This window comes from Balaenoptera borealis, assembly GCF_965194805.1.
Source record: "Balaenoptera borealis genome assembly, contig: HAP1_SCAFFOLD_943, whole genome shotgun sequence".
NCBI classification, from domain to species: Eukaryota; Metazoa; Chordata; class Mammalia; order Artiodactyla; family Balaenopteridae; genus Balaenoptera; species Balaenoptera borealis.
This window is the reverse complement of record NW_028123263.1, coordinates 228,531-251,519: the sequence shown is the minus strand read 5'-3', so window position 1 is coordinate 251,519 and position 22,989 is coordinate 228,531. Positions and strand designations below refer to the sequence as shown.

The 22,989-nt window shown below is 39.8% G+C and overlaps 1 protein-coding gene and 1 long non-coding RNA gene across 2 annotated transcripts in view; both read right to left on the bottom strand.

Moving 5' to 3' along the window:
- Window positions 1-293: 293 nt before the first annotated feature.
- LOC309621742 lies at window positions 294-846 on the bottom strand. Its single transcript, XR_014240241.1, has 3 exons — window positions 789-846; window positions 555-707; window positions 294-452 (listed from the first exon to the last, which is right to left on the bottom strand). It is a non-coding gene; the product is annotated as an uncharacterized lncRNA (long non-coding RNA).
- Window positions 847-891: 45 nt separating this feature from the next.
- The window catches only part of LOC309621732 (leucine-rich repeat-containing protein 37A3-like), a 53,899-nt gene continuing 31,801 nt past the window's right edge, over window positions 892-22,989 (bottom strand). The window contains 6 exon segments of the mRNA XM_082409077.1: window positions 892-2,277; window positions 6,697-6,801; window positions 7,226-9,036; window positions 11,063-11,181; window positions 20,345-20,419; window positions 20,966-21,037. Of these exon segments, the coding sequence (XP_082265203.1) occupies window positions 2,224-2,277; window positions 6,697-6,801; window positions 7,226-9,036; window positions 11,063-11,181; window positions 20,345-20,419; window positions 20,966-21,037 (2,236 nt within the window). The 3' untranslated portion in view covers window positions 892-2,223.

Genomic DNA, 22,989 nt, shown 5'->3' with positions numbered 1-22,989 from the left:
TATGCCCCTTGAGGATGGTATGTTTTCCAGTTCCCAGGGACTGATGATACTGGGGAAACAAGGGAGGGAAGCCCCTCTTCATCCTTCTACTCATCCTCCTTTGCCCACGTTTCCTCTTGTGGAAGTACTGGCTACCATGAGGGATTCTAGTTTCAGCTCTGCTTCTTCTTGCAGGCCCCTGTTATTGGTATATAAATATTCAACTATTTACATTTTAATTCCTTAGCACATGGTTAGACTTGGTTATGAATTTATAGTTTAATATAAGAAAAAGAAGTATTTTACAAACAATGCTGAGAAGCCGATATTAAGAAACAAAATTTGCAGGTGGCTTGAGGCAGAACAGGGCTCACTCTGTGGCTGTCTCGTGTGCGGTCTCACTTTCCTCACCCGCCTCTTCATCAACCCAATATGCAGCCAGAAGCTTCTCTGCTGGGGCTTTGATGACTTCCCTGGGGTAAGAAGAATAATGCCAAGGCTTTTACTTTTGAAAGGAACAATGATAGTTTTCATTATTTCCTCATTTTAGATGAGAATTTTAAATTGTCCCCTACCATTTATGGTACATCCTTATAGAAGTACATCTCATCCTCATCAGAAGACTCCCTGTCGTGTAGCTTTTGTGCCATGTTTTCCTTGCGTGTGGCGTTGAGAGGCCTATACATATCCCTAAGCCAAAGTGGCCGCCTTCTCCCGAAAAAGCCCTCCTGGAACACAGAAAGGGAAATATTAATTCAGCATCTCCCCTGCTTTCTCTGGCCACAGTACTATATCCCCTTCAAATTTACCTGACTCTCACTTTCCCCTGAGCTTCTCTTACGCAGCAGGAATCGAAAAAAGCCCCTTGGAGGAAAACACACACTGTTAGTGTTACATGTCATTTTTCATCTCTCTCACAATGTGTTATCTCTGGTCTTATTAGGACTAAATGGGTACCTCAGTCCATAAGCACAATGAGCAAAATCACCACAGACCCGGGATCTTGAAAATCATTCCATGCACGCTGGCCTTCCAGAAGTTCTCTGTGTCTGTCCAAAATGGCCCCCGCCCCGTGTCTCTGGGGAGACCTTTGCATGTGGCTTAGCATGGAGTATAGGCAGGATTTTCAGCCCCGTTCACCTTTCTTGGCCCTTGGCCAAGTGCCCTCGTGCAGTGAAAACACTGCAGGGCGGCGCTGGGCAGAAACACGTTACTCTCTAGATGCGCTTCACACCAGTCCGCTTCGGACTTAGTCGCACATGCAGCATTTGCTGGGGGTGTGGCTGTGGGGAGAAGGTGCTTTTATTTTCCTGGCTGCTCTATCCTATCCTATAAGTTGAATCACACCAAGTAAACACCTGAACCCAACTAGCAAAGTTATCTATAGCTCTCTGACTTTCATACTGCAGGCTGTCACTGAGGTGTCAGTGAATTGCGCAATCAGTTTCAAGGCCATGACCAGCAGGGAAACACGAAATACTCTTTTTGAATACAAATAGAATAGAAAAAAATCAGAGTGCACAATAAGTTAGTTTCAGAAACTACTTATGCCCATATAGTATGTGTATACTGAATTGTGACATAAAACGGAGCTCACAGCCCAAGCACAGTGTGATCAGTAGAGAAGTCCTCAGTGGAAAGGGACCCTCTTCTTTTTGATAATCACTAGCAGTGTGACCATGGGGCAAGATACTTTCCCTTTCTCTTTCTCCATTTCCTTATTATAAAAGGAAGAGACAAACTACTGTCTAAAGTTTCTCCCGGTTAAAGTTCTATGAGGTTTGGATAAAGGGAATAGAGAGTAGGGGCCTGAAAAACAGTAGGGTGAGAAGGGAAGTTTTCTTGCCACTTTACAGAAGGGACTCATATGTGCTACCTTTCGTCAGCTTTGAGTGAGGCCAGCCCCTAAATCCCCAACCATGTGGCCCTCCCTACCCCAGAGCCTCCTAGAAGGCCTCTGGCCTGGCCTGATGCCTAGGAACCAGGCACCAGGCCAGCAGGAACAAGTGCAACCAAAACCTCTCCCCGTCCACCCTCTTTCCTTAAAGGACTAGTGAAAGCAGATGAATCTGTGCCAGTCCTGTTCTAACTCAGCTTGGGCTGGGGAGCTAATTCTGCTGATAAATAAATTAGGGTAAACCATTAGGGTAATTAAACATTCTTCCTGCCTTTGGTGAGGAAATTGAAATAGGTGAGTTCTAAGTTCTCCTCTAGTTGTAAAATTCTCCTTTAAAAGACCAATATTTACCTTCTGCTTCTTTTCTTATCTTCCCCTTTTGCAATTCGATGAGAATAAATCTGTTTTGAAAGAAAACATGATCATGATTATCCATTACAACTATTTCCAAATCCTTATTCATTCCCTTTTACTTTAAGTCTTATCTACCCAGTGAAATGATAACTTTTTTAAGGAAAGGAATTCTACCCTGTTTAATAATCCTTTGCCTCTTCCACAGTACCTAACTTAGGGTCTTGCATGCACCTGGCGATATATTTTATTGACTGTTTTAGATAACGTTCAACAGATCGTTCCTAATAAAAACTCTTAGAAGTAGGAAAAGAAAATAAAAGTATCTAGCCGAAACCTAAGCCTTGTTTTAGAGTCAACAACAAGAGTAGGATGCCCATCATTACTGCTACTATCGATCAATGTGGAGGAGGTCTTAATCGGTACGAAAAGAAAAACGAAGTCTTGGAAAGGAAGAGACAAACACATTTGCATATGAAATGAGGGACCTAAAAAGACCAAAGGAATCAACCGAAATTTTATTGGAAGTAACATGAGTAAGATGGCTACATACAAAATCAAGAGATCAACATATAAGCCTCAATAGCTTTCCCATATAACACAAATAATCACTAAAAAACAGAAGAAACATCCCGTGTACTATATCAATAAAAATGCACAAAGTACCTAGGAATAAACTTAACCAAAAATTTGTAAGACCTAAGTGATGAAAATATTAAAACTTTTCTGAAGGACATTAAGAAGAAGCACTACATGGCATGAGATACCATCCTCCTAGAATGTTGTAAAGAGGTCAATTCTCATCTAATTAACCTACAAATTCAATGCAATCCATTTATATCCAAAATAATTTTTAAATAAAACCTGGCCAGCTGACATTTGGTAGAGAATATGTGTAAGAATAGTTATGAAATGTATGAAAAACAAGGTCAAAGAGTAGGACCTTGCCCTACCAGATATAAAATATGTTATAGAGCAACTGGAATTAAGCAGTGTGATATTGGTACTGGTACAGGACAAGATAACTGGATCACAGAATAGAGTCCAGATGAAGATAGTATATGAGACCAGGGAAGAAAGAATAAACCATTCAGTGAAAGATTTGAAAACAATTAGATCTTCATGTAGGGGGGGGGGAAGTTAGATCCCCTGCCTCAACCACACTAAAAAACAAATACAACAAATTCTAGACAGATTACAAAAGTACTTGAAGAAGATATTAGAGATTACTTTTACGTCATGAGGTGACAAAGGCCTGGCTAACAAAAGCCACCCCACATGAGCCATGAGGAGAGGACAGGCAGATATGGTGGCAGACTGTCAACACACCTCCTACTCTGCACAGCCCTTGCCCCCTTTTCCCCTGGACTGTTTGTCTTCTTCTTGTTGACTTATAAAACTCTTGGGAGTTCCCTGGGGGTCCAGTGGTTAGGGCTTGGCGCTTTCACTGCTGTGGCCCGAGGTTCAATCCCTGGTCAGGGAACTAAGATCCCGCAAGCTGCACAGCATGGCCAAACCCCGCCACCCCCAAACAAACAAACAAACAAAAAACTCTTTATAGTAAAGAAATACTGGTTTTCATTGAATTTCAGTGTTTCGAATCTTTCCAGTGTTTTTGTCTCTAAGGAGACAAGACAAAAGAGTGGAGTAGGGAGCACAAGCTTTGCAGTCGGGTAAAACTGGCTTCTGCTTTTGGTTTGGCCACTGGGGCCTTACATTGATCTCCTTCATCTATGAAGGAGGGATAGTAATATCATCCTCACAGAACTGTGGGCATTAAATCAGACAATATATGGAAAAGTCTTCATCTTACGCTTGGCATGAATCAGTGCTAAGCTGGTGTCACAGACAAGATGGTGGACTATATCAAAGGCTCTGCTTGTGGCATCAGGCTCTGAAGATTATAAAAGATTATAAAAATACTGCTTTTATTTCCTTCTAATACCTTTATGTGGTCTTTTTTCACATTTATGGAAATATGTTTATTTAAGATGAAAAATGGGGATCTGCTATTCTTTAACCCCCAAATAGTTAGGCAGCTAGTCTATCACCATTTATTCATTTTCCCCCACTGATTGGAATATTAAAACCTGACATTTCAGAAGTCTTAAGAACACATGGGTCTATTGCTGGACTCGATGCTACTTCAAATAAATATTCGGTTGCATGATTCCTCACTGTGGAATTGACATAACGCCTCACCTCTCTTCCGTTGAACACCATTAGTGTCTACCATAGGAAGAACACTGCATGGCCCCTGTCCTCGAAGAGCTTATCATATAAGTGGGGAGAGGAAATAACGGTTAGGACTCCTCGCTTTCGCTGCCTAGGGTACAAGTTCAATCCCTACTTGGGGAATTAAGATCCCGCAGGCCAAAACAAAACAAAACAAAACAAAACAACACAAATGCAAGGTTAAACTCTAGAGAAGTTAGAAACAATAAAAAGGGGACTTTACAGAAATTCTAAAAAAGCAAAAGGCCACATGCCACCTGGAGATGTAGAGGGGACAGTCTGGGCAATGGCCAATGACTAGCAAGCTGACCCCATGCTAGTCCCCAGCCTCCTAGGCTCAGAAATCATACTCTTCCTCACCAAGAGACAACTCGCGTCTTCCTGTTGTGGCAGTCTCACTTTATCAATAGCACAGGATTGATCAAAAATCAGAATGCCAAATTATTACTTGACAATGAGAAATACATCTGTTCTACACACAGGGCATCCGTGTCTACACAATCAGAGAATTACCTTCTGTGGAGACAGGCCTCCGTGGCACACTAAAGCACAATCACACAATCGAAGGCTACTTGGTGACAACAGAATTAGAAAAGGAATCAGCCGAATCCAGAATTTAATGGGAAGGCCTGAGGCAGCTGGATCCATCCATCTCCTCAACAGGCACAGCCTGGCTAGTGGGCCTGACTCTTCAGTTCTGCTGCCTAAGGTGCCATCTCTACTCTCGGGCAATGTGAGGATGGGCGCTGCCCATGTTGGTCTCTCCTCACCTTTTCTATGCTTTCACTACTGACCAACCCTCCTGCAGATAGACACATTTCTCTTTAGAAGTTAGTACATCATGTCAGGTTTTATTCAAGTCTGATAGGCCAGGAAGCCACTGGTCCTTACACATCTCTGCTCAGCGCCATGATGTGCTAACCCTGCTGTTTCTCTCTTGGGGGGCTGCCTTTTAAAAAACTGCTTCCCACTTTTGTGAGCTCTGAGGGAAGGGGACTGCTTTGCTATGGCCCCTAAGAAATGGTGACAAACCTCACAGGACTAGGATCAGGAGGGCTGGAGTATGCAGGGAAGGCTTTATGAAGAAAGATATCTGAACTTGAGCTGGCTTTTGAGAGGTTCATAGGACTTCCACAGGCAAAGCAACATCAGGGAATCTTAGATGGGCAAAGGCACAGACAACAGCAGGCACGGACGTGGTGTAACCAGCGTATAGGGAGGAGCTGCTCTGGCTGCAATGGAGGGCTGCCATAGCAAGAGAAAAGGTAAATAAAGCAGGTGGGACTGGTAGGGTAGAATCAAGATTGCCAGCTTATTAAAGTCACTCTTTTAATGTTAGCCACTGCCTGTTGGGAAAAGTAATAAACCATTATGTAACTGAACAGAAGATAAACAGGCTAGCTCCAGGAATAGGCTACTATAAATATGACATGCTTTAGGGTAGCCTGCTGCAGGATTTTACTTGCAGTGTTTTAATGGAACCTACCTACACAATTCCTAATACACTGGAGAAGCAAGCTGCTAAGTAAACCTAAGGATTTGACGAGATCACACTTTGATCTTTTAGGCATGTCCTTTTAGCCCTCCCAGGGTGACTGATAGCTCCATGAGTATGGAGATCGTATGTCTCTCATCACTTCAGCCAACAAGGAAAGAAATAAACAGTAGAATGAGAGTGACTGGTGAGTACATCAAATCAGCATAGTTTTTGAGTTGAAGAAATTTTACTATCATGTCAACTCTGGCCTTCTTATAAACTTAACTTGTCAAAACAGTCCAATGGCTTGTTATCATGGATCCAATTCCAAAGAGATCTCCTGGGAGTGGAGCTCCTTTCAAAATCCTGTGGGGACTTCCCTGGTGGCGCAGTGGTGAAGAATCCGCCTGCCAGTGCAGGGGACACGGGTTCGATCCCTGGTCTGGGAAGGTCCCACATGCTGCGGAGCAACTAAGTCCGTGCGCCACAACTCCTGAGCCCGCGTGCCTAGAGCCCGTACTCCACAACAAGAGAAGCCACCGCAATGAGAAGCCCGCGCACCGCAATGAAGACATAATGTAGCCAAAAGAAAAAAAGAAAAAAAGAAAAAAAACTCCTGGGAATATACTTTTCAGTAAAAGAACAAAGTGTATCTCAGTCCTCATGACTAAAGAGAAGAATCAAGTAGTAGTAGGTGGAAAGGTGGCTTTGATTCTCAGTTTGTGGGTTCTGAATCTGAATGAATTATTGTCCTTACCTCAATGAGACAGAGAAGTGTAACCAAAATCGTCACTACTACAGTTACAGATATTGCCAAGATGAGTTTGTTGTTATAGCCATATCCTGGAACTTCTTTTGTGAGCTAAAAAAATAAATAACAATTTTTTACAAACAAGGAGATAGAAGGGATGAACGCTAACTATTCTTAAACCTATTCTAAACAATAGCTAACTATTCTTAAACTACTATAAAACCCAATCCTTTCAGGCGAGTAGCTTCTATAAGAACAAGCCAAATTTAATGTTATTAATCTTATCATTAGCATTTTCTTCGACAACTTATTTATCTACAATTTATTTATCTTGCGTTATGTCCTTTTCTCGTCTACCCTAGGAATAGTGGCACACTCTCTCAATGAGTAAAGTGGGAGATCACTGTCTTAGCCAGTGTCATGGCTGAAGATAAGATACAGACTAGGAGCCCGTGGTATTCCTGCTTGGGCACGTCCATGGCATGTCCTAAACTGAGTAAAAGTCCAGGTCTCATGTTTCAGGGGTTCTCCTCACCTCACTTGACTCCTGCTCTTTCTGCTCACTCTGGCCTTCTGTGCTCTCACTGATATAGTTGTCACTTTTCCACTGGCCCGTATCCCATTCCGCTTTGGACACCTTTACTTCCTGCTGCTTGCTGAGAAGCTTCATCAGGAGGCCTGTTCTAGAGATGAGGTTGGCACAGGCCAGCTGCACGTGGGTGTCCGAGCAGTCTATTATCAAAGTCTGGATAACATGAGAAATGAGCCTTCGCACATCATTGTTGGGGATGAGGGACCGTAGCTGCTGGTTTAGCTGAGTTTCAACTTGATCACCCGGGGATGTGAGCCCTGGGAAAGTGAAGCCTGTGGGCTTAGAGGATAATTCAGTGCCCGTGTTGTGGTGCTCCCACTGTGTTTCGTTGGTGTGTTGAACAGGTGGCATACTGTTGTCTGCAGCAACAGCAGAATGTGCAGTGGAGACATCCTTATGGGTAGTGTTTTCAGGGCCGGTTCCTCCGGGAAGAGTAGAGTTTCCTGAAGAAATAACTTCTTCAGAAACATTTTGTGCAGTATTGTTTTCTGAAGTAGTGTTTTCTGTAGAAGGGTCTGAAAGAGAAAATAATTCTGGAAAAGGATTTTCCTGAGAAGTCACTTCTCTTGAAGGTGAAACAGCTTCTCGCGCAGGGGAATTTATGAGACTCCTCACTACAGAGAACGGAGGGCTTGCAAGCATCATTCTCTTGAGTGAACTTTTCTTTCTGAACTTTCGACTCCTTTTGCCTTTGGGTTTTCTCTGGACCCGATGAGTCCTAATTTTATGGAAGATGTATTTTTTCCCAGAATGTGAGATTAGTTCAAAATCCTTAATATTTCTAACTCTAGCCTTTGCATCCTCTAAAACAAGTATAGTGTTGGATAAGTCTTTTGATTTGCTTTTAACCTCAGATGGGGATTTTGGAGGGATGGAGGCAGAAGGCCTGACCTTGAAGTACTGTTTCAGGGTAGAGGAGCCTGCTGCCTTGTGTTCTTTGATAAATGAAGACTCCGCATTGGAGGACTTTCCCACCAGCTTCCTGGGCCTCTGCACCATGAGAAGCTGTTTCAGCTTTCCTGGGGATGGCCTCCTGAGCCTTCTTTCTTCGGCAGTGCTCGCCACAGATGGCTGGGCATTCTGTTTCCTCCTGACGCTCTCATCTCCCACTGCTTGGAGGTGCATTTTCTGTAGGCCCCTTGGGCCCTTGAGGACCCTGTTCACTCTCAGCAGCTTTTCCTCGGTACTCTCAGTCTTTGCTGGGCTGTCTTTCTGTGGTTGGGGAGTTTCCAATTTCTTTAGATAGAGGTAGCGTTTAAACATGGCACTTAAAAGGTTGGAACGCGTACGCGTGGCAGGTTTTTCTTCCTTTTTAACCTCATCAAATTTTTCTTGAGTTTCTGCATCTAACACATTTTCCAGAAAATGGAGTTTCCTCAATTTATTTTTATTAGTTGAATTCTTGCGTACAGGTTTAACAGAAGGGCTCCTTGTATTGTTTTTCAAAAGGCCCAGGAGCATATCTCCATCTTGTGTATTTGAAAAAAGAAGTTGAAGGAATGGTAATAATGTTGATTCCACATCTCCTAGATTTCCCTCTGAGATGTAAGGCAGTATGTGACTTCGTGCACTGATAATATCACTTTCATTTTTAAAGTCCAGCTGCTCATTCATGAAGCCTGACAAGCTGACAGCACTTTTATCTGAGGATGCCCTCTCTGGCTCAATAATCAGCTCGGTGCTGTTGTTCTTCTTCCGGGCTTGTAACACCTTCATCAACGATCCTTCTGCATTCCCAAGAGATGTTTCTTCGTCTGTCAAAAAAGAAGAGACTGTTTTTGATCATTGAAGACTGATGGGACAGATTTTTGTCAGTCCACAGCCAAATGAATTAGGAATCAGTCAACGTCTGAGTGCCACTTAGGAGAAAAAGAAGCCCACACTTAAGCCTATGACTGGCAACAACAAAATGTGAAAAAGATATCTCCTGAAAAAGTGGCTATCTACTCAGAAAATTCTGTAGTGTGAAATATAGTAACTATATTCAGGATTACTCCACTGGTTCCCAGGGGCCAGTACTCAAGAAGAGCCAAGGCTGGAAGACAAATACTCCCCTACTCAGCTGGACTCTCCGCAGATCTACTGTGACTCCTCACATTCACATACCCCATCCTGTCCTGCCTCAGAGGCAGAGGAGTGTGAGGCTTCCTCTCTCCACCCCTTCAGTGTGCTTGCGTTCTTGCTACTGTCACAGATGACCACGACAACAACCGCTGCTAACAGGTCGTCATCTGGACATGTCCTTCTCCACCCACCCACCGAGTCCTTTGCTCAGTCCCTGCTTCCATATACCCCAGCCCCTGTAACAGAAGGCTCTATACAGAAAAAAACACTATATCCGCCCTGGCTCTTTGCTAAAATTTGGGCAGGGATCTGGGCTATAAGTTAAGAGATTTGCCAGACTGTATGCCAATGTGGAACGTTCAACAAATCAGTGGAATAATACTTGAGGTCGTAAAATGCAGAAGGGAAAAAGCAACTTCTGTCAGATGGCTAGTTTGCTTTCATTTCATTTTCCTTCTAATATTTCCAGCTATACTTGGGGAACCATCCAAAGCTTCTGACTGTGTGAAGGTAATGTGTACCATTGTGTAGCTGGGCTTCTCTTCCAAAAGGATTAAAAGTATTTTTGGTGAGGGTCAAGGAGGAGGGAAGGGTCATGAGAAAGGAGGAGCATGGGCTTGCAGAGAGCCCCAAACTGGGGACAGGAGATCGGGGCACTAGGGTCATAGCACTTACACCTCTGATCTTGTTTTTCCTCACCTGTAAAAGGAGATTAAAAATGCCTTTACTGCCCACTTCTGGGGGAGAAGGGAGTAATATAATTAGTAAAAAAAATTGTTTGGGGGAGTTCCCTGGTGGTCTAGTGGTTAGGACCCGGCACTTTCCCTGCTGTGGCCCGGCTTCAATCCCTGCTTGGGGAACTAAGATCCCACAAGCTGTGTGGCACGGCCAAAAAAAAAATAAAATTGTGTTGAAAAATCAGCAATATTGTCTTTATACAAGTAGCAAAGTGTTATTATTTATGAGGTGCTCTCGATCACTGAAAGAGACCTGTATTCAAGCTACCTGGGCATGATAGCACATTTTGGAAGTCATCAAGTTAGTGCCAATAAATCTAATATACAGAAAAATGGTTGAAAGCCCCTGAGTGTTTTGTGGATAGAAAAGCTTGAGATTCAGAGCAAGTTCAGAGCTGGACAGTCTAAGAATAAACTAGCTCTCCCAGCCATTAGAAGGGCTAGGTAGCAGCTTCTGGTTATGGAACCAGAAACTCTCAGGCTCCAAATAGGACATAAAACAGCATCTCTTGTACTCTGTATAAAATTGCAGAAACAAACAAAATAAACAAAAATATATTTATATCTGTCCTATAAGACAAAGGGTACTTGAGACCTAATGTATATAAAATCAGTTTACAAACTGTGATGCACTATATGAATAAGTTCTCGTTTGCAGAGAGCACAGCATAGGATATGTGGCCATTAATGTTAATTCCCTTCCCCCTTCCAGCCCTTTCTCTTGTTCCTTTATGTATGTGGATCATTTACATTATTAAGCTAACAATGTAACTGAGCTATTATTAGCTTAATAATGTAATCAAGAATCTGATTTTTAGCAAGGGCTAGTTCTGAGAAACTTAGGAAGCTGGAACTCTGAATGAATGAATTAAAATAATGCAATTACATCATTAATTTTAAAATTTATCATTGATTAAAAATAAAATTAAAAAATTAAAAAATTAAATTAAAAATTTATTATCCCGCAATTGAGACTCACCGCAACGTGTGACGTCTGTCAGGCATTCACTGTCACAACGCAGCTTGACTGTCTGACAGACAACCTCAATAGTAGTTTTAAATTGGCAGAGGCAGCAGGCCATACGGCTAGGTAAGATCCTATAAATGGAAACACAGGTAATTAAATTCGTGGTAAAAGAGTTACTTGAGTAGGTAGAAGAGGTAGGCCAAGACCACCACAGACCAGTGCAAAAAGGAGTTCTTGAGGCCTATGGACTGGACAACTGGATAAGGGCTGGTTGGCCAATTGCTGCTCTTGACTGTTGTAAATAAATATAGAGGAGGAGAGAGGTGCCCAACAGAAGGATTAGGATGGCAGTAGGTATGGTATGTCTAGCAAAAAGGGAATAGGGATTAGAATTGGGTGACATTGATCTGTAGTTTAATTCAGAAGTATCTCCTTCCCACCCAAAAGCCTCACTTTGGGTTGAGAGTACACAGGAAGAAGGCAGACTTCTAAGAAGAGTCTGAATAAGACCGCACCTTCTGGAGTCCCTTTCTCAGTTCCTATTTGTGAGTAGTAATATATTACAAATTATTCTAGTAATAAAAAAGCATCATGTGGGCTTCCCTGGTGGCGCAGTGGTTGAGAATCTGCCTGCTAATGCAGGGGACACGGGTTCGAGCCCTGGTCTGGGAAGATCCCACATGCCGCGGAGCAACTGGGCCCGTGAGCCACAACTACTGAGCCTGCGCGTCTGGAGCCTGTGCTCCACAACGGTAGAGGCCACGACAGTGAGAGGCCCGCGCACCGCGATGAAGAGTGGCCCCCGCTTGCCGCAATTAGAGTAAGCCCTTGCACAGAAACGAAGACCCAACACAGCCTAAATAAATAAATAAACTTATTAAAAAAAAAAAAAAGCATCATGTGGTTAAACAATAACAGAGATCGCATTGGCCAAATCTGGACAAAAGGAACATTCCAAAGAATAACATTATCATTATAATAAGGTATAACATAGTTAATTTTAAAAAAAGCACATGAGTTCATAATGATACTCAAAATGAAAAGTGGGGGAGCTCTTCTTTATAGAATAATGTCAGCTAATAAATGCAAAAGGAATGACAGAATTAGGAAAGTGTCATTTTGCAACTATCAATGTAATAATCGATTCAGACAAGGATTATCACTGATGCACAGTTGGGTGAAGAGTTGTTTGAAAGTAGGATCTTCACTGATCCCAAACTCTCACCCCACATATTATTTATCAATTACCAAGGGGAAAAATAACTTTACAATGGAGAGATATGGAAGATACCACCTTAGTCAAGTGATCAAACTTAGCACTGGGCCACCTGAAGTGCTGAAGTATGAAGAATACATCACCTATATAGTATTCTTTCCCAAAATGTTTACTTTGAATCTAATGAGGAAACAGACAAATCCAGATTGTGGGGCAACTTACAAGACAACTGGCTCAGACTCTTCAAAAATGCCAACGTCATAAAAGACCAAAAAAAAAAAAAAAAAGGAGGGAAATATTCTAGATTAAAGGAAACAAAGACACGACATGCAATGCCTAATCTTTAATTGGACCCTGTATCAAAACAAAACAGACTTAAAGAATGTTATTGGCTTCTGGCCAAGATGAAGTAACAAGGTCCAATTTTTTTTTTTTTTTTTGGGCTTTCTCTAGTTGTGGCAAGCGGGGGCCACTCTTCATTGTGGTGCGTGGGCCTCTCACTATCGCGGCCTCTCTTGTTGCGGAGCACAGGCTCCAGATGTGCAAGCTCAGTAGTTGTGGCTCACGGGCCTAGTTGCTCCGCGGCATGTGGGATCTTCCCAGACCAGGGCTCGAACCCGTGTCCCCTGCATTGGCAGGCAGATTCTCAACCACTGCGCCACCAGGGAAGCCCCAACAAGGTCCAATTTAACCTCCCACCTGAAACAATGAAAATATCAGACAGAACATATGAAACAACAGTTTGCAAGAAACTGGACCTCACGCAATAAAGTTCATTGATCCCCAGGAGACGGGAAATAAATGAAGTGATCCCTATAATTGCCCTAACTTACTTCTCTGAGAGAGTTGCCAGGTCATGGTACAGGGAAGAGAAGTCCAGGCAGAGACTGGTGGACTCCCTGACTGAGGAAATGGAGCTGAGAGTCTGGGAAAACCAAGGTAACTAGAGTTCACAAAGCAGAGTATCAGAGAGAAAAGAAGTGCACAGACAAAGAACTCTGGAGATATGCAGAGGGATCTCTTGAGAATTCAACAAAGTATTGGTCAGTACATTTGTGTGAGGAATCCCTTGATGCCAGGAAAAGAACCACATGAAAGGATTAATAATAAGAATAACTGGATATCACACAGGGTTGTAGGAATAGTACCTGTTCCTACAAGTCAGACTGGAAAACCTCATGATACTCAGAAAGGACTTGTCTCAGTAGGTGCAAATAACGAGCTCCAGACTAAAGGCTACTTGGACTCCTACCCAACGAATCTTAAAAGCTAGACCTAAAAGAATAAAATTGTTCTGAGTAACTTAATTTCACCCAAAACAAAGCCCAAGCATTTTACAGGAATATAAATATATATAGCACACAATAAACTAAAACTCACAATATCTGGGATCATATGAAAAATTGCCAAGCATGCAAAGAAGTAGGAAAATGTGACCCATACTGAGGAGAAAAGGCAATCAATCAAAACTAACCCATCATCTATACAGATGTTAGAATTGGCAGAAAAGAACATTTAAAAAGTTATTATACATGAAGAAAAGTTATTATAACTGTATTTCATATGTTAAAAAACCCAGACTAAACCCTGAAAATGTTAAGTACAGGCATGGAAAATGTAAAACAGACCCAAATTGAGCTTCTAGAGATTAAAAACAATGTCTAAATGAAAAAGACATTGAATGAGGTTAATGGCAGATTAGACACTGCAGAAGAAAGGGTCAGTGAACATTAAGGCATAGTAATAGAAACGATCCAAAATGAAACAAAAAGAGTAACAAAACAAAACAACAACGAAAATGAATAGAGCATCAGTGAGTCGTGCAACAACTTCAAGTGGCCTAATACATGTGTACCTAGAGTCCATGAAGGAGAGGAGAAAAATAAAAATTTGAAGAAATAATAGCCAAAATTTTCCCAAAATGGTAAACACTATAAACTCACAAAGTCAAGAAGATCAATGAACTTTAAGCATAAGAAACATGGACAAAACTACACCAAGGCACAAAAAATAGTCAAATTGCTCAAAACCAGCAATAAAGAGAAAAATTTAAAAGCAGCCAGAGGAAAAAACTATACACTACATACAGAGGAACAAAGATAACAATGACAGCAGAATTCTTGTTGGAAACAATGTAAACGAGAACTCAGTGGAATAACACCTTTAAAGTAGTGAATTGAATTCTATCAAGCTAGAATTCTATACCCAGATCTGTCAAAACAAAAGCAAAATAAAGACTATCTCAGACATACAAAAGCTGAAAGAATTCATTACTAGCAGACTTGCACTATAAGAAATGTTAAAAGAAGTATTTTTAAGCAGAAGCAAAATGACACCAGATTGGAATATGGATCTACACAAAAGATTAAGAATACTGGAATTGGGACTTCCCTGGTGGTTCAGTGGTTAAGAATCTGCCTGCCAATGCAGGGGACACAGGTTCGATCCCTGGTCCAGGAAGATCCCACATGCCGCGGAGCAACTAAGCCCGTACGCCACAGCTACTGAGCCTGCACTCTAGAGCCTGTGTGCCCCAACTACTGAAGCCCACGCACCTAGCGCCCGTGCTCTGCAACGAGAGAAGCCATCCAATGAGAAGCCGGTGCAGCGCAACAAAGAGCAGCACCTGCTCGCCACAACTAGAGAAAGCCCACGTGAAGCAACAAAGACCCAACGCAGCAAAAAAATAAATTAAAAAAAAAAAACTTAAAAAAAATTTTTAAAGGATTTTAGTCATTCGATATATGTCTCTGACCACAATGGAATTAAATTAGAAATTAACAAATCCGAAAAATCTCCAGATCTTTGGAAACTAAACAACACACTTCTGAGTAACTTTGTGGTCAAAGAAGAAATCAAAAGGGAAATCAGAAACTATTTTGAACTCACTGAAACTGAAAACATAATATGTCAACATATGGGATATTGCTAACGCTGTACTCAGCTTCCTCAACTTCCACCTTAAACTGGAAAAACGAGAGCAAATTAATCACAGAGAAGAAAGAACACAATAAAGATCAAAGTAGAAATAAATAAAATGCAAAACAGAAAAATACTATAGATATTAAAAGGATAATAAGAGAATATTATAGAATGCTTTATACCAATAAATTCAAGATGAAATGGACAAATTCCTTGAAAGACATGCGCTACTAAAGTTTATTCAAGAATAAAGATACTAAAGAAATTGGATGTGCAGTTTAAAACCTTCCAACAAAGAGAGCTTCAAGTCCAGGTGGCTTAACTGAGAAATTCTACCGAACACTTAAGGAATAAAATAATGCCAATTCTACACAAACTCTACCAGAAAGTTGAAGAGAAGGGAATACCTCCCAACCTATTTATAAGGCCAACTTTCACCGTATCAAGATTACACAATGACATTACAAGAAAACTATAGACCAAAATCTCTCATGAACACAGAGGCAAAAACTCTTAACAAAATTTTAGCATATCAAATCCAATAATATATAAAAAGATGATACATCATGACCAAGTGGGGTTTATCTCAAGAAGGAAAGGTTGGTTTAATATTTGAAAATCAATTTACCCAACTTAGTACACTAAAAAAGAAAAATCAGGACGTCTCTGGTGGGGCAGGGGTTAAGAATCTACCTGCCAGTGCAGGGGACATGGGTTTGAGCCCTGGTCGGGGAAGATCCCACATGTCACGGAGCAACTAAGCCCGTGCACCACAACTACTGAGCCTACGCTCTAGAGCCCGTGAGCCACAACTACTGAGCCCATGTGCCACAATTAGTGAAGCCCGTGCACCTAGAGCCCGTGCTCTGCAACAAGAGAAGCCACCACAAGGAGAAGCCTGCATACTGCAACGAAGAGTAGTCCCTGCTCGCCACAGCTAGAGAAAGGCTGCGTGCAGCAATGAAGACCCAATGCAGCCAAAAATAAATAAACAAATTAAGAAAAGAAAAGAAGAGAAAAATCGCATAATCATTGCAATAGATGCTGGAAAAGAATGAAAAAAATCTAACATCCATTCCTGATTAAAGAAAAAAACAGCCCTCAGTAGACTAGGAATGGAAGGAGACTTCCTCAACTTGATAAATGACTTCGACAAAAAACCTAACATCATATTTAATGGTGAAGGACAAAGTACTTTCTCTCCAGGATCAGGACAAAGGCAAGGATGTCTGCTCTCATTACTTCTGTTTCACATTGCACTGAAGGTTCTAGCCAGTGCAATAGGGCAACGAAAAGAAAAGAGATATTCAGAATGGAAAGGAAGAAGTAAAACTATCTTTATTTGCAGATAACATGATTATGTAGAAAACCTGATAGAATCTACAAAAATGCTACTGGAACTAACAAATGAGTTTGTCAAGTTTGCAGGGTACAAGATCAACATACAAAAAGATTAATTTATCTCAACAAACAAGCAGAGATCAAAGTTTTAAAATACTACTTATAACAGAATCAAACATATAAAATACTTAGAATAAATCTGACAAAAGATGTAAAAGACTTGCACACGGAAAAGTGTAAAATATTGCTGGGGGGAAATTAAGGAAGACCTAAATAACTGGAGAGATATAATGTATTCATGGATCAGAAGATTCAAGATTGCTAAGACATCAATTCTCCCCAAATTGATTTATAGATCAAAATCCCAGTAGGCTTTTCTATAGAAATTGACAAGCTAATTCTAAAATTCATATGGAAATAAAATTTAGAATAACTAAAACAACTTTGAAAAAGAACAAAGTTGAAGAACTAACAGTAACTGATTTCAAGGCTTATGAAGCTACACTTTCAAGACATTGTGATAGTAGTGTAAAGATAGACAGAAAGATCAAGGGAACAGAATAGAAAGTTCAGAAGTAGAGAGATGTGGATAACTGACTTTCGGGTTCAAAGGCATTTAAGTGGAGAAACGATCGTCTTTTCAACAAGTGATGCTGGAACAATTGAATATCCAGGTGCAAAAAAAAAAAAAAAAAAATGAACTTCCATCCAAACCATGTACAGAAATGAAGTCAAATTGGTTTAGAGATCTAAATGTAAAACATAGAACTAAAAAACATAAAACTATAAAACTTCTAGAACAAAACAGGTGAAAAATTTTATGACCTTGAGTTAGGCAAGATTTCTTAGATACAACACCAAAAGCATAATCCATAAAAGAAAAAAATAGATAAATCAGACACCATCAAAATTAAGAATTTCTGCCCTGCAAAAGACACTCCTGAGAGAATGAAAAGATGAGTCACAGAATGGGAGAAAATACTTAGCAACTTACATATTGGATAAAGGACTAATTTCCAGAATATATAAAGAACTCTCAAAATTCCAGAAAAGTACAGATAAAAGATTCAGAGATACAGATGCAAAATAAGCATATGAAAAGCTGTTTCACATGATTAATCATTAGGGATGCTACAGTGAGATACAACTACACACCTATTAAACTATCTAAAATTAAAAATACTGAGCATAGCAAGTGTTGGCCGCAACGTGAAGAAAATGCAACTCTCAAACGCTGCTGGTAGAGATGTAAAATGATCAAACCACTATGGAAAATAGGTATTTTTTAAAAACGTAGACATACACTTACCAATGATCCAGCCATTCTACTTGCAGGTATTTACCCAAGGGAAATGGAAGCATACATCCATACAAAGACTTGTACACAAATATTCATAGCAACTTTATCTGTAGTAGACAAAGACTGAAACAACTCAAATGCCCATCAATGGTGAATAGATCAATTGTGGTACATCCATATAATGGAATACTATTCAGCAATAAAGAGAAATGAATTACTGATATATACAACAATATGGATGAAGATTAAAATAATCATGCTGAGTTAGAGGCCAGTTAGAAAAAAGTATACACTGTATGATTCCATTTACATAAAATTCTAGAAAATGCAAACAGAAAGCAGATCAATGGTTGCTTGGCGATTGGGAAGGGCAAGGAACGATGGGAAGGAAGAATTACAAAGAGACATTAAGAAACTTTCTGAGGTGATGGACATTTTGATTTTGATGATGTCTTCGTGGTGTGTATGTATGTGTGTGTGTGAACACAGATTACTGTATGTCAATTATACCTCAAAAAGCTGTTAAAAGAAATGATATTATATGAGAGAGACAATTGGGGAAATTTGAATAGCAACTCTTTATTAGGTAATATTATTGTGTAGGAATTTAATTTCTTCAATACTGTGTGTTAACAGTATTGTAGTTACATAGGGAAATAATTTTTAATATCCAGAGAGGAGGGCATCTAGCTGACAAGAGAGGGATCGCAATTGCGGCAGATGCTGTGGAAGGCTGAGGAAGATGAGGCTAGAGCAGTGACCAACAGATGTGACGGCGTGGTGAAGACAGTCATTTGTCAGCTGACCTGACAAAGACGGTTGGAACAGACTGCTAAACGCAGGGCCCTTTCCGCCTAGTAATCTCATGCAATCCCCTCAGCTAGCCTTGGCATAACAGAAAGTTTCTATTAGCTTGCCATATTGGAGGGGGGATGGCACAATTTAAGGTGCAGTTAGTTGTGTAATAAACTGTCACAATACGGTCCTAAAGAAATAGTTTTTTAAACTGCAAGAAAATGAAACTTGACCCTTCCCTCACAACATATATGAAAGTTAACTCAAAATGAATCATAGACCTAAATGTAACTATACAACTTCTGGAAGAAAACATAGGAGAAAACCTTTGTGATTTTGGGTCAGACAATGGGGTCTCACACAAAGATTTCTTAGATAAGACACAAAAAAGCACAAACCATCTAAGAAAAACTGCTAAGGGACTTCCCTGGTGGTTAAGACTCCGAGTTCCCAATGCAGGGGGCCTGGGTTCGATCCCTGGTCAGGGAACTAGATCCCGCATGCATGCCGCAACTAAGAGTTCGCATGCCACAACTAAGAAGCCCATGAGCCGCAACTAAGGAGCCCATCTGCCGCAACTAAGACCCAGCACAACCAAATAAATTAAATAAATATGAAAACAAATTGCTAAATTAGAGTTCATCAAAAATTTAAAACATCTAGTCTTCAGAGACACTTTAATACAATGAAGATAAGTCACAATCTGGGAGAAGATATTTACTAAACACATATCTAGGAGAAAGGACTTTTTCCATTGCTTTTCATATAAAGCACTCTTAAAACTCAATATAAATATCCAATTAAAAAACGGATTTGAACAGACACTTCATTTAAAAAGATATTTGCACATGAATAGACACTCAACATCATCAGCTATTACAGAAATGCAAAATGTGGCAAAAACCACGAGATGCAACTACACACCTACTAGAAAGGTTAGACGTTTTTAGAAAACAAATATAAGGATCAGTTGAAGATGTGGAGCAACTGCAACTCTCATAGACTGCTAGTGGGAAAGCAAAATGGCACAGGCACTTTAGAAAACAGTTTAGCAGTTTCTTAAAAAGTTAAATATGCACTTAGCATATGATGAAGCAATCCCACCCTTAGGTATTTCACCCCAAAGAAATGAAAACATATGCTCGCACAAAACATATGTTCACACACACATGTGAGTGTTTTCAGAGGCTTTGTTCATAATAGCCAAAAAAAACTAGAAACAACTCAAATGTTCATCAAATGATGAATGCGTAAACAAACTGTGTATCCACACAACTAGAATACTACTCAGCAATAAAAAGGAATGAACTACTGACAGGTGCAACAAAACAGATGACTCTCCAAAGAGACTGGCTAAGTGAAAGAAGCCAAAAACAAAAGGCTACATACCACATGATTTCATTTATAAGATATTCTGGAAAAGGCAACATTATACGGACAAAAATCAGATTGGTGGTTGCCAGGGGCTGGTAGCGGGAGGAGGATGGATTGACTACAAAGGGACATGAGGGGTCTTTTGGGAGTGCAGAAGTTTTCTTTACCTCAAATGTGGTGGTGGCTACAGAACTATACGTTTGTCAAAACACATCACACTGTATATTTAAAAATAGTGAATTTTGTTAAGTGAAAATTATACATAAATAAACCTGACTTAAGAAAATAATACAACAAACCTAAAAAAACAATTGAGTGAAAACAAATGTAAGAAAAATCAACTTACAGTTTTTCCAATTCAAGGGTCATCATGAGGATGCTTTCAATTGTTGTAAGTGCCACTTGTGTTGTTCCCATGTCTCTGAAGGAGAAGCCCAAACATGCATGATATAAAACCCAAAGACAAAAATTCTAAACTTAAAAAGATACTTAACATGTGATTACTTCAATTCTGGCTTCTTACTTGCCATACATGATAATTCCAAAGAGCTCTTATTGAAGAAATTTAAATTTGCATCATCAAATTAATGGCCTTGGTGCTGAACGGTACAATCATTTTTTATTATCCTAACTTCTCATTTTCAATTGCATCTACCTCTTTTGATCACTCTCTTTAAAAAAAAATAATGTACCCCTTATTCCTTTTTGCTTTCTGGGATAAATAATATTCCTACATGCATCTACATGTTCCATATCTATATGTGTTCTTCAACACTGTTCTCATTCTCTGCTGGCTGTCTTACCCATGTATATTCTTTCTTAATCGTTTTCTTTGCCAATAACTTTTATTTTCAATAACCCAGTTAAAATCTAAATTATGACTTTTTAGCCAAAGTACTCAATCTTTGACGAAAGTAAAAAAGAGCAGAAATTATCTCATGAGCCATGAAACTGTTGCAATACTTACAAATATTTTAATGCTGGCAATTTAAAAAGATAAGAATCTTCAACTGTTGTCAAAGGATTATGATTGAGAATTCTGAAAAATGGAATGGAATTTAAATTATCTGCATTTTCGATTACTTCCATGAAAGCTTATATTCATTTTTTTTTTTGGTACGGAACGTGAAGGTTTAAAAAAAAAATCATTTTCTGTCTTTACCCATAAATCACCCTTAGCATCTGTAAAACACTCTTTCATTGGGAACTACCCAGGTCTCTAGATGATAAAGTGGAGAAGAGAAACAAACAAACAAACAAACAAACAAATAGAAAAAAAAGTGGCTAGTAAAGACAAAATATGCCAAAGAACTTTTCAGGTTAAAAACCCTAGAAGTGACTATGCTGGTAGGAAGCCCTTGCTCTGTAAAAAAGTACTATTTCTAGTATCCTCCATAATTCAAGGTGTTTTTCTTTCATCTCTACAAATTTTTTAACATTTCATGATTTAAACTACCCAGTGAAAGACAAAAATAGGGCTAATTCCTTGGTTCTGGAGCCAAAGAAGAAGAGATAAATCCAAGAGGAACTGGTGAAAGCCATACTCCCATCACATAGTCCCATGCGTATTCCTGTATCATAGCCTTTGTTACTGTGTATGTAATCACCTGTTTACTTGTCAGTCTCCTAGATTGCCAGCAACTTGAGAGCAGGGACCACACTTTATTGTCATTATTATTCCTGTGCCTGACACAGTGCCTAATATTTACTAGGTATTTAATAAATGTTTGCTGAATAAATAAATAACATTTTGTTTATATATCAATAAAATAAACAAATTAATTTTGGGGAACAAAATTTTATTCCAAAATGCTGGAATAGATTTTCTTCTTAGTTCTTTCTTTCTTTTTCCTTAGTTCCTTAAAACAAATAAGGGGGGGGGGGGAAAAACCCAAAAGAAACAGGAAGAAAGAAAAGAATATCTGACTTTAGGTTAACTCTACTCAAGAATTATTAACGTATTTTTGCGAATATTGTAAAATAATTATCAAAACTAATATCTTTTGGGTTGCCACGCATCTGTGATCAGCATTTAACATTTAATCCTCACAGTAACCTTATGTGATAGATATATTACCCCATTGTACAAATGAGGAAACTGAGGCACAGAGAAGTTATATAACTTGTCCTAAGTCATCAAGCTAGTAAGAAGCAGAGCTGGAATTTGAACTCAGTTCTGACTCTAAAGCCTGTGTTTAACCTGAATGAAAAAAAAAGTGGGGGGCGGGGGGGGGGTTTAAAACATCTGTTACTTTAACCGTAATTTTGAGAGCACTAAATATAGAAATACCTTTTCAAACTTCATCTACACATCTGGGAAAGCCTCTATGAGAATTATATTTTCTCTTTTTATTTATTTATTTATTTATTTCTCTTTTTATTTATTTTTTCCTTAATCATCTCCCATGATAAATATTTAATTAGCCTATGGTCATTGAGACTTTAGAGATTTTAAAAGATATTGCAGGAAACTCAGTAAAAATGATGGAGGAAGGACATCTGACAATTCATCCCTCCATAGAAGCAACAAGAACAAGAACAACAACAACAACAACAACAAAACTGGCAAAAATGGTCAGAATCAACTTTTTCGGAACTCTGGAAATTTAACCAACAGGCTTGCAGCAAATTGGGGAGCAATTTATTCAAGGAAAACAAATTAATTTCTGTAAGAACAATGAGATCTGTGTTGCTTGAACTTGTCCTTGACCTTTGCTCTCCATGCCAGTGGTAGCCTTGAAAAACAGCCCACATCCCTGGTACCAGGAGGAGCAGCATGGACTGGGAGGTCCTTCAAAGCCTCATTCCCAAAGAACTGTCATTGTTTTACATGTCTGGTGGTCCCCTGGAAGACCTCACTTGAAAGGCTTGCCTTTGACCTGACTGAGAGCTGTCTAGTGAGAAAAGCCTCTCCTCAGGTGGCATTTTTGGAAAACATTTTCAAGCAAATATTTTAACATGGCGGTTGCATGAGGCAATGGATAACAGTTC